The sequence below is a fragment of the Gorilla gorilla genome, chromosome 23 (assembly GCF_029281585.2).
Source record: "Gorilla gorilla gorilla isolate KB3781 chromosome 23, NHGRI_mGorGor1-v2.1_pri, whole genome shotgun sequence".
Classification (NCBI taxonomy): Eukaryota; Metazoa; Chordata; class Mammalia; order Primates; family Hominidae; genus Gorilla; species Gorilla gorilla.
In genome coordinates this window covers 18304934-18318205 of record NC_086018.1, presented here as the reverse complement: position 1 = coordinate 18318205, position 13272 = coordinate 18304934, and the positions used below count along the sequence as shown (strand labels likewise).

At 46.9% G+C, this 13272-nt stretch overlaps 1 protein-coding gene across 5 annotated transcripts in view; it reads left to right on the top strand.

Moving 5' to 3' along the window:
* Positions 1-13272, top strand: part of PI4KA (phosphatidylinositol 4-kinase alpha) — a 150728-nt gene that overhangs the window by 85957 nt on the left and 51499 nt on the right. For all 5 annotated transcript variants that reach the window (XM_055375017.1, XM_031007558.3, XM_055375015.1 and 2 more), the window contains 4 exons: positions 7139-7247; positions 7594-7730; positions 7880-8013; positions 11432-11514. In XM_055375017.1, the coding sequence (XP_055230992.1) occupies positions 7139-7247; positions 7594-7730; positions 7880-8013; positions 11432-11514 (463 nt within the window). The remainder of the gene's footprint in view (positions 1-7138; positions 7248-7593; positions 7731-7879; positions 8014-11431; positions 11515-13272) is intronic.

The window sequence follows — 13272 nt, the reverse complement described above, 5'->3', positions numbered from 1 at the left end:
ATGATCTAAAAAGTTTTAAGAATATTCTGGATTGTCTGGAAGATCAGCTTATCACAGAGACTGCTCCTCGAGAGCGTGTTTGGGAGTGTCGGCACCCAGAGTCTATCTGAAGAGAGAATGTGACTCCTAGGAGAATCTGCGGGTGTGCAAGGGGCCCATGGGGGTGTCTGTGCATTGCTCCGTTTGAGAAATTCCAGAGTGTAAAGGTCCATTGTGTTCAGGACACAGACCGGTGGTTGTGTTTGAGTCTGATTTTGCACTCTAGCTTTTGTCAGAGCTGTCTTCTCAGAGCCTTCATCTGTCACATACAATACTGAGTCTTCAGCGTGGCACCACAGGCAGAGGCTGCTGTCTGTGCCCACACTCCTCCTGGGCCCACCTCCCTCATTCTCTGTCTTGTTCTCACACATGCCAAGCCCGGCCCCAGCACAGCTCTGGCACTTGCTATTCTTTCTGCCCAGGGCACCTTCCCTGCAGACCAGCAGGTGGCCACTGCTCTCACTGTTCGCTCTTGGTTTCACCGAGGCGTCACCAGCCACCCTGGCTGAAATTGCCCCTTGGCCTCCAGCTGTCAGTATTCTGCTCTCTGAAATGAGGGTGACAGTTACACCTACTGCATGAGGTTGTTGTGAAAATTAAATGAGATAAATTAATTTATCTCATTAATTAAATGAGAAAATTAAATGAGATAATGAATGTGTGGAAAGCACATAGAGTGGTGCCTGGCATTCAGAAAATGTTAGTCCTCATCATTTCATGGTATTACATATTTATTCACAGAAATGGTCTGGGAGGGGACACAGCATTCATTTTTCATTCTATGTACTTCTTTGTTTGACCTTTTTCTATGTGTATGTATTACTTTTGTTATTTTTAAAGCCAGTACCGGCCAGGTGTGGTGGCTCACACCTGTAATCCCAGCACTTTGAGAGGCCAAGGCGGGTGGATCACTTGAGATCAGGAGTTCAAGACCAGCCTGACCAACATGGTGAAACCCCGTCCCTACTAAAAATACAAAAATTAGCTGGGTGTGGTGGCACACATCTGTAGTCCCAGCTACTCAGGAGGCTGAGGCAGGACAATCGCTTGAACCTGGGAGGTGAAGGTTGCAGTGAGCCGAGTTCATGCTACTGTACTCCAGCCTGGGTGACAGAGTGAGACTCTGTCTAAATAAATAAATAAATAAAGCCAATATGTTTCTTGTCTGTCTAGATTTCTGATCATGTAACCCACTATTGGAAAAATTTGATTTCAGTCCCTCTTGACATTGACATTTTTCAGTCATTTTCCCATTTAGTGGTAACAGCTTGTGTATGGCTTTTTTTTTTTTTTTTTTTTTTTTGAGATGGAGTCTCACTCTGTCGCCCAGGCTGGAGTGCAGTGGCGCAATCTCAGCCCACTGCAAGCTCCGCCTCCCGGGTTCATGCCATTCTCCTGCCTCAGCCTCCCTAGTAGATGGGACTACAGGTGCCCACCACCACGTCTGGCTAATATTTTGTATTTTTAGTAGAGACGGGTTTCACCATGCTGGCCAGGCTGGTCTTGAACTCCTAACCTCGTGATCTGCCCGCATCGGCCTCCCAAAGTGCTGGGATTACAGGCGTGAGCCACCACAGCTTGTGTATGGCTTTAGCCCCCACTGTAGAGCAGTACCTCCTGTCACACATATTCCATTGTTCTTTTGCAGTTTCAAGGTTTGTCTTATGGCTAGATATTTTTTCCAACTTGGAAAAAAATTTTTTTAGTTAGAAAAAAGCGGGGTCTCACTATGTTGGCCAAGTTGGTCTTGAACGTCTGGCTTCAAGCAGTCTTCCCACCTTGGCCTCCCAAAGAGCTGGGAAGACAGGCGTGAACTACCTCATCCAGACTTTTCCATCTTTTAACATGAAATTTTAAAAATATACAGAGGGATCAGGCACAGTGGCTCATGCCTATCATCCCAGCACTTTGGGAGGCTGAGGCAGGAGGATCACTAAAGTTTGGAAAACTTTTTCTTTTGAAATAACTTCAAACTTTCAAAAAAGTTGAAAGAATAGTGTAGTAGAACAACTCCTGTATACCGGTACCCAGATTTACCAGGTTTAAAATTTTGGAACCTTTGCCGTGTGTGTGTGTGTGTGTGTGTGTGTGTGTGTTGGAACCTTTGCCGTGTGTGTGTGTGTGTGTGTGTTGGAACCTTTGCCGTGTGTGTGTGTGTGTGTGTGTGTTGGAAGCTTTGCCGTGTGTGTGTGTGTGTGTGTGTGTCCCCAGCTTGGGCAACATAGCAAAACTGATCTCTCTCTCTCCCTTTTTTTTTTTGAGACAGAGTTTTTGCTCTGTTGCCCAGGCTGGAGTGCAGTGGCTCGATCTTAGCTTGCTGCAACCTCTGCCTCCCGGGTTCAAGTGATTCTCCTGCCTCAGCCTCCCAAGTAGCTGGGATTACAGGCACCTGCCATCATGCCTGGCTAATTTTTGTGTTTTTAGTAGAGACAGGGTTTTACCATGTTGCCCAGGCTGGTCTTGAACTCCTGACCTCAGATGATCTGCCCGCCTCAGCCTCCCAAAGTGCTAGGATTACAGGCATGAGCCACTGCGCCTGGCTAGCAAAACCCATCTCTACCAAAAAAAAAAAAAATAAAAAAATAACTGGGCCATGATGCTGCACACCTGTAGTCCCAGCTGCTCAGGAGGCTGAGGCAGAAGGATCACCTGAGCATGTACAGTGAGCTATGATTGTACCTCCTACTCCAGCATGGTCAACAGAGTGAGACCCCATCTCTAAAAAAAATATGTATACATACACAGAGAAATTGGAATAATTGAATACTAAATATCCATACACCCACAACCTAGGTAGAATAGTTAATATTTTTATATCCACTTAAAGACATCACTCACTTCTGCCCTGGGCACTAGCACCAGTGTTTCTTCCATGGACGGGTCTCTGCCCTGTGCTGTGCTACCATCACTCCTGGGAAGATCACAAGCCTCACATATATCACATGTCTAGTCCAAGTCAGATTACTCTATGACTTCAAATATGTATTTTATGGGTTTTTAATTTTTATCTGGTCAGGGTTTCATGTGTTGCATTTGACTGTTATATCTCTTTAGAATCCTTTATCTATTTCAGTCTTCCCACTTCCCCCCGACCTTGATTTTTTTTTTTTTTTGAAATGGAGTCTCGCTCTGTCGCCTAGGCTGCAGTGCAGTGGCGCAATCTTGGCTCACTGCAACCTCGGCCTCCCGGTTTCAAGCGATTCTCCTGCTTCAGCCTCCCGAGTACCTGGGACTACAGGTGCGTGCCACCACCCCTGGCTAATTTTTTGTATTTTTAGTAGAGATGGGGTTTTACCGTGTTAGCCAGGCTGATCTCGATCTCCTGACCTCCTGATCTGCCTGTCTTGGCCTCCCAAAGTGCTGGGATTACAGGCGTGAGCCACCACACCTGGCCTGACCTTGATACTTCTTAGGAGTGAGCAGATCTCCTTTCTGGAGACTAGAGCAGTCTCAGCCAAGACAGTGGGCAGCAGTCTCGGAGAAGTCAGAGAGCAGGGAGAACCCACAGAGCCACTTTCAAGCCGACGTCCTCAAGAGGGAGCCAAGAAGTTCACAGGGTCAGGAGCAGGATCCCAAATCAAAGATAGAGTCCACTTACTTCCTCTTTTCTGGTCAAAACCACTTTGAACTTCCCAGCCACGTGGAGCTGCTGTTCTCATTGAGAGGGAAGCATTCTAGAAGCGCAACCCTTTCCATAACCACCAAAGTCTAGTTCTCTTTAGAAGGTACCAGAACCTCTTAGCCACATAGGCCTTGAATTCTGTAGTCTGGAAACCCCTTCATATCTCCACCATCACTTGGGACCTTATCCTGGGAGGCCGATCACTTCAGAGACAGTCAGTCCCACAGTTGCGTGTTCTTACTGTCACTGTCCTTGGCCACTAGCTGAACTGGAAGCCCTTTGTCAACTGTCCTTTTGTGGCCACATCCTGTGTGGCTCTAGATTTCCTGCCCTGTGTCGCTTCCGTCTGCTGCTGCCCTCCACACAGCCCTCTCCAAAGTGCCCCACCTCCTCAGCACCTACGCAGAGCCTGCCCTGCACCCCCAGGTCTTGGCACACTCTTCCCAAGGACACAGTGCCCTGGTGGCTCTCAAGCAGAGAGGTGTGGAGCCTTCTTCCACACAGGTTGCCAAGCCCTGGACCGGCACCTGCACCACCCCTTTGATTGTAAAAGGAACATGTTGATGGAAGAGCTCCAGGAAATACAGACATTAAAGAAGAGGAGTGAAATCCCTAGCAACCCAGAAATAATCTTAATATGTGGCTGCTTTTTCCCATCTTTGTTCTATACGTATATATTTAGATTTCTTAAAATCTATATCATTTATACGTTTTGGATTTTTTTCACTTGACATATTGTGAGTTCTACATGTGTCACCAAATAGTCTTAGAAAATATGATTCTTGGCTGAGCGTGGTGGCTCACGCCTGTAATTCCAACACTTGGGGAGGCCAACATGGGAGGATCTCTTGAACCTAGGAGTTTAATACCACCCTGGGCAACATAGTAAGAACCTTTCTCTACAAAAAAATGTAAAAAGTCAGTAAGGTGTCTGTTTGTATGAAAAAAAGAAAAACAATAATAATAATAATTATTATTATTATTATTAAACCGGGCATTGGCCACCACCCCGTCTGGGAAGTGAGTAAGTAGCACCTCTGTCTGGCCGCTGCACCGTCTGGGAATTGAGGAACGCCTTTGCCTAGCTGCCGTGCAGCCCTGCAAGTGTGAAGTGGCAGCCTTGCGTGTGATCTTTCTCCCCTCCCCAAGTTTGCATTTTTGACATTAAAGTTTACTTTTAAATTAAAAATTTTGAATTGGAAATAATAATAATTAGGCCAGGTGTGGTGGCTCACACCTGTAATCCCAGGACTTTGGGAGGCTGAGGTGGGCAGATCACTTGAGGTCAGGAGTTTGAGACCAGCCTGGCCAACATGGTGAAACCCCATCTCTACTAAAAATACAAAAATTAGCTGAGCATAGTGGTGCATGCCCGTAGTCCCAGCTACTCAGGAGGCTGAGGCAGGAGAATTGCTTTAACCTGGGAGGCAAAGGTTGCAGTGAGCTGAGGTTGTGCCTCGGCACTCCAGCTTGGGCGACAGAGCAAGACTCCATCTCAAAAAGTATAAATAAAATAATAATTAGCTGGACATGGTGGAGCACACCTGTCCTCCCTGCTACTGGGAAGGCTGAGGTGGGAGGATCACTTGAGCCTGGGAGATCGAGGTCAGTGCTGCAGTGATGATTGTGCCACTGCACTCCAGCCTGCACTCCAGCCTGGGTAACAGAGTGAGACTCTATCTCAAAAATAATTAATTTATTATACTTTTTTTTTTTTTTTTTTGAGACAGAGTCTTGCTCTGTCGCCCAGGCTAGAGTGCAGTACCGCCATCTTGGCTCACTGCAAGCTCCACCTCCCAGGTTCACGCCATTCTCCTGCCTCAGCCTCCTGAGTAGCTGGGACTATAGGTGCCCGCCACCACGCCCGGCTAATTTTTTTGTATTTTTTAGTAGAGACGGGGTTTCACCCTGTTAGCCAGAATGGTCTCGATGTCCTGACCTCGTGATCCACCTGCCTTGGCCTCCCAAAGTGCTGGGATTACAGGCATGAGCCAGTGTGCCCGGCCAATTTATTATACTTTTAATATACCATTACTTATTTAAATGTCCCTTTCAGGTGGACATCTAGTGTGTTTCTATTTATTTTGCTGTTACAACATTTTTGTGCCTAAATCAGCTTTTTAAAATTTTTTGGATAGATTTCTCAGGGATGGGATTTTGGGTGAAATATGTGGGGATATTTAGAATTTCTGATGCATATTACCAAATTCCTTTCAAAGAAGTGTTGTGACAGTTTACAGTCCTGCCTGCTGTGCATGATGTGTCACAGCCCATCCCATTGTGCCCTCCTTTCCTCAAGAGATGGTGTCTTCATCTCTCCCACCTCTCTCCCTGGCCCAGTGCCTGGCCCATACCAGGTGCTCATAAGTGTTTGGGGCTAGCAAAGCCCCCGCTTACCACAGGTTCAATATCACTGATGGGAGCTCAACATCCACTGGGGGGTCTGTAAGGATCAGCCTGTCCAGCTGGGCATCGTGCACAAGTTAAACCTTTTGGTTTTTTGAGATGAAGTTTCGCCCTTGTTGCCCAGGCTGGAGTGCAATGGTGCGATCTTGGCTCACTGCAACCTCTGTCTCCTGGGTTCAAGCAGTTGTCCTGCCTCAATCTCCGGAGTTGCTGGGATTACAGGTGCCTGCCACCACGCCCAGCTAATTTTTTGTATTTTTAGTAGAGATGGGGTTTCCCCATGTTGGCCAGGCTGGTCTTGAACTCCTGACCTCAGGTGATCTGCCCACCTCGGCCTCCCAAAGTGTTGGGATTACAGGCGTGAGCCACCGTGCCTGGCCAAGTTTAGCCATTTATACCACTGATGAGTCTCTCTCCCTGCTTCCCCCCAGCATCTGGAGCAGGAACACAAGGACAATAGCCCCTCACCTGCACCCAAGCAACTCTGCTTTACCTGTTACATATATGAGGATTCTGCTGAAGATTACTGTTTGGAAAATTTGTGCTGCCTGGCCCATGAGAGTTCTTGTGCTCTCCCTGCCTCCCCAGTGGCATCCCTTCCTCAAGCTCTGGCTCGCATCCATTGTTTGCCTTTCCTGAGCATTTGTTGCCCTCCACAGCGCCAGGCTTAGGACCTAATGCTCTTATGGCTGGACAGGCTGCCTTCTCTTCTTTCCTGGCTAAGCTTTCCTCAAATGTTAACTCTGAGACCCATGACACCTTCTCTGGGAACTCCACCCCACTGTAACTGTTGCTCACCTGCCTCCAAACTAGACAGGAAGTCCTTCAAGTGCAGGAACAGGGCTTTTTCCTCCCTGGCACAGCACCTGGTGCACACTAGGGACTCAGTAAATGAATGGATGGACAATTGCTTATTGGCAAAATTATCACTGCTCGGTGTGCCTTTTCCTACCCAGTCTGAGTTTCTGAGAATGCTCTTAGAGAATGAATCTGTGGTTGATTTTACACCTACAGGGCTTAGGGTTTCCTGAGCAAATAACCTCCTTTCTTCCTCTCTTCTTGGCACATCAGCTCACCCGACGACTGCCGCCCATCAAAGAAGCTAAGCCTCGGTTACAGAAGCTCTTCCGAGACTTCTGGCTGTATTCCGTTCTGATGGGATTCGCTGTGGAGGGCTCAGGTAGGGGGATCATCTCTCTCCCGGGGAAGACGGAGTGCAGAGTGAAGGTAAAGGTGAGGTCAGAGCCCACGTAATTATGAATGTGAGCATGTTTAAATGAGTCCACATGCAGCTGCTGCTTTCTGCAAGTATTAGCAAGTGTTACTGTCCCCAGATGTAGTTTAGGGTGCTGAGAATGCCACTCACCTTAGGAAAGTCTGTCCAAGTTAGGTAACAGACTCGTTTCTGTGCCTAGTTTTTGGGATAATTGTCTCAAAGGACCCATGACTATAGAAATTGTCAGTCAACCTCACTGCAGTGCTTTCTGACCAAGGTGATTTCCTCATTTATGTTCACTTTATTGCAGGACTCTGGCCAGAAGAATGGTACGAGGGGGTCTGTGAAATAGCCACTAAGTCCCCCTTGCTCACCTTTCCCAGCAAGGAGCCACTGCGGTCCGTCCTCCAGTACAACTCAGCCATGAAGAATGACACGGTCACCCCCGTAAGGATTCACATCTCATTTTTACCATGCTCTCTGTGCCAATTAGGGCAGATCTTTTCATTGTCATTATTAACACATGTTGCCAGCCACTGGGACCTGTTTGTCCTGGGGGGTGCCCCATGAGCCCTCGGGTGTTTCTCTCCCTCCAGGCTGAGCTGAGTGAGCTCCGCAGCACTATCATCAACCTGCTGGACCCCCCTCCCGAGGTGTCTGCACTCATCAACAAGCTGGACTTCGCCATGTCCACCTACCTCCTCTCTGTGTACCGGCTGGAGTACATGAGGTACACGTGCCTTCACCACCACGCACATGCACATCCACATTTGAGCAGGGTTTTCATTTTTGTGCCCTCATAAGTATGAGACTTTTTTCAACTTCTCCCAAGACATGCAAACTTTCTGAAAAACCAAGCAAAAACACCCTCTACTTTTCTCGTATGCCCCTCCTTCATGACCACCAGACGCCATGTCTAGTAACACCTCCCAGTATCTAAGTTCCGCATCATCTTCTCTCTGATAGGAAACAGGCTTCTGAGCAGTTGCAGTCAGTGTTGTGAACTCAGCCCACGGACTGAGCGAGGCCCTTCTGAGGACCCAGCCTCGCTGAGTGCGTGTCTAGGACACTCACTGAGCTGTTTCCCAGGACCACGGTTGAGTACAAACAGCAAATGCGACATGGGGTGGGGCCGGCTCCAAAACAGTCCTGCATGTGGCCCGATGCTCAGGACACATTTGTGGCCACAGCAGTCCTAACAGTGGTAGTGACACTTAGGATCTACAGCTGTTATCATGTTGACCTCAGAGGTAAGCTTGGATTGAGTGCCTGTGCTGTACCAGGTACTGTGCTGCATTACACATGTTTACGCACTCCCCGACATGCTTGTGAGGTAGGCAGTGTTATACAGACCCACTGTGCTGAGGCCTCAGGCGCCCTGGGACAGCAGCTGAGTACATTGGGTACAAAATGATGATTCCTGTCGTCAAGAAAAGGTCAAATTACACTCAGCTTAAGTCACGGGAGGGATGCAAATAAGTCGTAGAATAATTTCTTTCCCAAATGATTTGAAAAAGAAAGTGTTCCTAAAAGAAAGGCTATTTGGAAAACACTATTTTAGCCTTTCATTGTTGCCACCAACCCTCTAGTAAAATAGTCCTTGAAAGCTCAATACATAAAAGAAAGGCAGAGTGCTTTGGTTGCATGGGAATGCACCCTACCCTCCTGCTCAGTCTCCTCCTCCCTGCCCTCAGCCCAGGGCTCCACACAGAGCCAAATGTGGAAATCAGTGACCCATTCTCCCCAAGTCCCACAGAGCCAAGGGAGTGTTGACTTTGTTCTTTTTTTCATTGTAAGTGTCTTTTATTTTGGCCGGATGTGGTGGCTCACACCTGTAACCCCAGCACTTTAGGAGGCCAAGGCGAGTGGATCACCTGAGGTCAGTAGTTCGAGACCAGCCTGGCCAATGTGGGGAAACCCCATCTCTACTAAAAATACAAAAATTAGCCAGATGTGGTGGCGGGTGCCTATAGTCCCAGCTACTCAGGAGGCTGAGGCAGGAGAATGGCATGAACCCAGGAGGTGGAGCTTGTAGTGAGCCGAGATCGCGCCACTGCACTCCAGCCTGGGCGACAGAGCGAGACTCCATCTCAAAAAAAAAAAGAACATTGCACAAAAATGGCTAGGCATGGCCGGTTGCAGTGGCTCACGCCTGTCATCCCAACACTTTGGGAGGCTGAGGCAGGCAGATCATGAGGTCAGGAGTTCGAGACCAGTCTGACCAACATGGTGAAACCCCGTCTCTACTAAAAATATAAAAATTAGCTGGGCGTGGTGGTGCATGCCTGTAGTCCCAGCTACTGAGGAGGCTGAGGCAGGAGAATTGCTTGACCCAGGAGGTGGAGGTTGCAGTGAGCCAAGATGGTGCCACTGCACTGCAGCCTGGGCGACAGAGTGAGACTCTGTCTCAAAAAAACAAATGGCTAATCCCAGCATTTTGAGGGGTGGGAGGATCACTTGAGCCCGGAAGTTTTGAGCTTCTGCAGCAGAGCAAGAACTTATCTCTAACCGCCCCCCCCGCAAAAAAAGCAAAAAAACCTAGCCAGTTGTGGTGGCACATGCCTGTAGTCCCAGCTACTCAGAAGACTGAGGCAAGAGGGTTGCTTAAGCCTAGGAGGTTGAGGCTGCAGTGAGCTATGATCAAACCACTGCACCCCAGCCTGGGCAAAAGACCCTGTCTCAGAAAAACAGAACATTTATACAAAATTTTGCAAAATAAGTAGAGAGAGAAAAAACACTGACCTCACTGTCATCCCCTATAGCCTGTTAGTATAGCTGTTTGTAGTCTTTTTTCTAAACAATGTATTTTCAAAGAAAAAACAGCCAAAACAAAACAAGCCAGACCCAAACAGAGCAAAAACATGGCTTTCATCCCAGCATGTATGGCTAGAAGAGGTATCTCCAGACCCTCTCAACCTCATGTGGTTTGAAGGCAGAGCTACCTCTGCCTTTCCCATGAGTATGCCCCTGAGTAGTTTTCTCAGGTTCTCAGGACGGGCTCTTAACTGGCAGAGGAAGACTCTAAGACGCAGCCCATAGCAGCTCCTGTGAGCCCACCTTCCACCTCGGGCTGCCTACCAGGCCCTTGAGAGCACTCTGTTAGCATAGAGAGGCAACCTCAAAGCCTTTATTCAGGAACCTGGCTCAGGTTCCCAGCCACTGGGTATTGAGAGAACTTTAAAACCACAAAGTGGAGAATTTGGGAAATCAAGTTAAAGGTGTGTGCACGTGCACACTCGAATGCGTGTGCTGAAAGTCACCTGGCCTGCCCTCCTGAGGCTTAACTCTTGACAGGTTGGTGCAGAGGCCAAAAGACATGGCCTGCTGAGCCGCTGCTGCCTTAGTGGAGCCCCTGGAACTCTGAACAGCCCTTCACAGCACCCATGGGACAAGTGCATGCGCTTTTTCCTTTTTCTCCCTTTCCCCCTGAGGTTAAAGATATTTTTTTACCATAAAAGAAAAATGTACAGAGTGCATAAAACAAAAAAGAGAAGAGAAAACACTGGAATAGTACAGAAGATACTAAAGATGAAAAAATACAGGTGTCACTTTTGTAGACGTGAATACTTCATTTCTACTATCCTACTGTTAATGGCCTCTTAATTTTCCTCTAGAAATTTTCTGTGCATAGGCAAGCATGCATAGCCTACACATACACATGCAAAGACAGGCCTTTAGGAAACCTGTAAGTGGGATCATGCTGGACATGTGTTCCCTGCACCTTGCTTTTTTCTGTTAATAGTATGTCTCAGACTTTTTTTGTAACAGCACACATAGAGAGCTGCCTCTCGTTTGGTGGCTGCATAATGTGTCATCGAATGGGTATGCTTTGGCTTATCTGCCCAGTCTCCTATTGGTGAGCATTCAGAGTCTTTCCATTTTGGATAATGCAGTCAGTGCTGTTAGGAAATCCTTGTGCATGTAACCCTTAAGATATATCCTAATGGTGGGGCTGCTGGAGTGAAAAATATGGAAATGTGTAATAGATGGTGCACATCACCCTCCAAAAAGTCCACGTCAGTGTGCGCCCTTATGAATGACAGAGGGCAAATGTTCTTCACATCCTTACCACTTAACGGGCAGTGTCAAATCTGTGATAGGGAGGGCCCAGATTTTTCAAAATTTATTTAAAGCTGTTTTCTTCTTAGGGTACTGCGTTCAGCAGATCCTGATCGCTTCCAGGTAATGTTCTGCTACTTTGAGGATAAAGCTATTCAGAAAGACAAATCTGGTAAGCTCATTATTATGGTGCTTTCATGATGAATTGAGCTTTAATAGGATAAAAAGGAGTACTACTTCCTCTTTTCTATCTACATGTAGAAAATGTTTTATGAATTTAAATATTGCATGAGAAAGATCAGTATAAAACATATAGCCTTCAAATATACTCCTTAATGGTTCTGCCGCTGGTGCAAGGGCCCCGAACAGAAGGATGGTCATTCTAGCCCACTATCTATGCTCAAGAGTGCTCCAGCACTTATCTAGAGGGACCAGGGCTCCTCGGATGGTCACTGATGGACCTGCAGCAACTTGCTGTTGCCAGAGAGCAGTCATGGTTTTTAAACGTCAGGAGCAGGAAACACAGTAGTTTGTGCCTGTAGTCCCAAGTTACTTGGGAGGCTGAGTGGGAGGATCGCTTGAGCCCAGGAGTTCAAGATTACAGTGAGCTATGATCATGCCACTTGCATTCCAGATGCAACTTGTCATCAGACCCTGAGTGCACAGAGGGCCTCAGCTGTTACCAGCCCTAGCCCAGGAGACCAGCTCCTAGGAAGACAGAGAAATGGTGGAAACTGTAGGAAGGCATAAAAATGTTACAATTATCAAAACCCTATGAAGACAAAGCTAAGATAAGAATAAAAAGGAGAGATGGAAACTGGGAAGGTTACCAGGAGACCCTCTGGATTGATGGAAGTGTCCTCTAGATTGTTTGGGTAGTGGTCCCATGAGTGTGTACAGTTGTTAAGTCATGGAATTGAGCACATAAGAGCTGTGGATTTTATTATATGCAAATTATACCTTAATTTTTTTAAATTGCAAAAGGCTAATATTAGTTTTACAAAAATGTATTTAGCCAATAAAAAGATATTAAAATAGAGACAACAAAGGAAAAATTTAAATGCTGCGTATAAGCACTTTTTGGCCAGTTTTAGTGTAAGGGCACTAAGAAGTCTGATTTATAAGGTGTTTAAAATCAAAAATTTAAAATATGCTGAAATGTTAGACCTAAGTTTTAATTAAATGCTTAGAATAATTTGATAATTTTTGTAATTATGATGAAATTATGTTTAAATATGCAAGGGAATTGGGGAGAATCTACAAATTTTGATTAACTGTATGAATTCTTTGAGGCATGCTTATTGATAAATTCTTGAGATTGACAGATTTAGTATTAATGAAGTACAACTAGCAGTGTATAGTCCTTTCCGCACCAGAAGCCGTTGATAGGTTGGTGAATCTATCAACTTGTTCTTGCTTATGGAGAAATTATTTCCGATACTTCTTGTACCATTTTTTCTTTTGTTGAAAAATCAGGCTGGGCACAGTGGCTCACAGCTGTAATCCCAGCACTTTGGGAGGCTGAGGCAGGTAGATCACCTGAGGTCAGGAGTTTGAGACCAGCCTGGCCAACATGGTGAAACCCCATCTCTACTAAAAATAAAAAAATTGGCTGGGTGTGGTGGCTCACGCTTGTAATCCCAGCACTTTGAGAGGCCGAGGCGGGCGGATCACAAGGTCAGGAGATCAAGACCGTCCTGGCTAACACGGTGAAACCCTGTCTCTACTAAAAATACAAAAAATTAGCCGGCTGTGGTGGCGGGCGCCTGTAGTCCCAGCTACTCGGGAGGCTGAGACAGGAGAATGGCATGAACCCGGGAGGTGGAGCTTGCAGTGAGTGGAGGTCGCGCAACTGTACTCCAGCCTGGGTGACAGAGTGAGACTCTGTCTCAAAAATAAATAAATAAGCTGAGCGTGGTGGTGCGCGCCT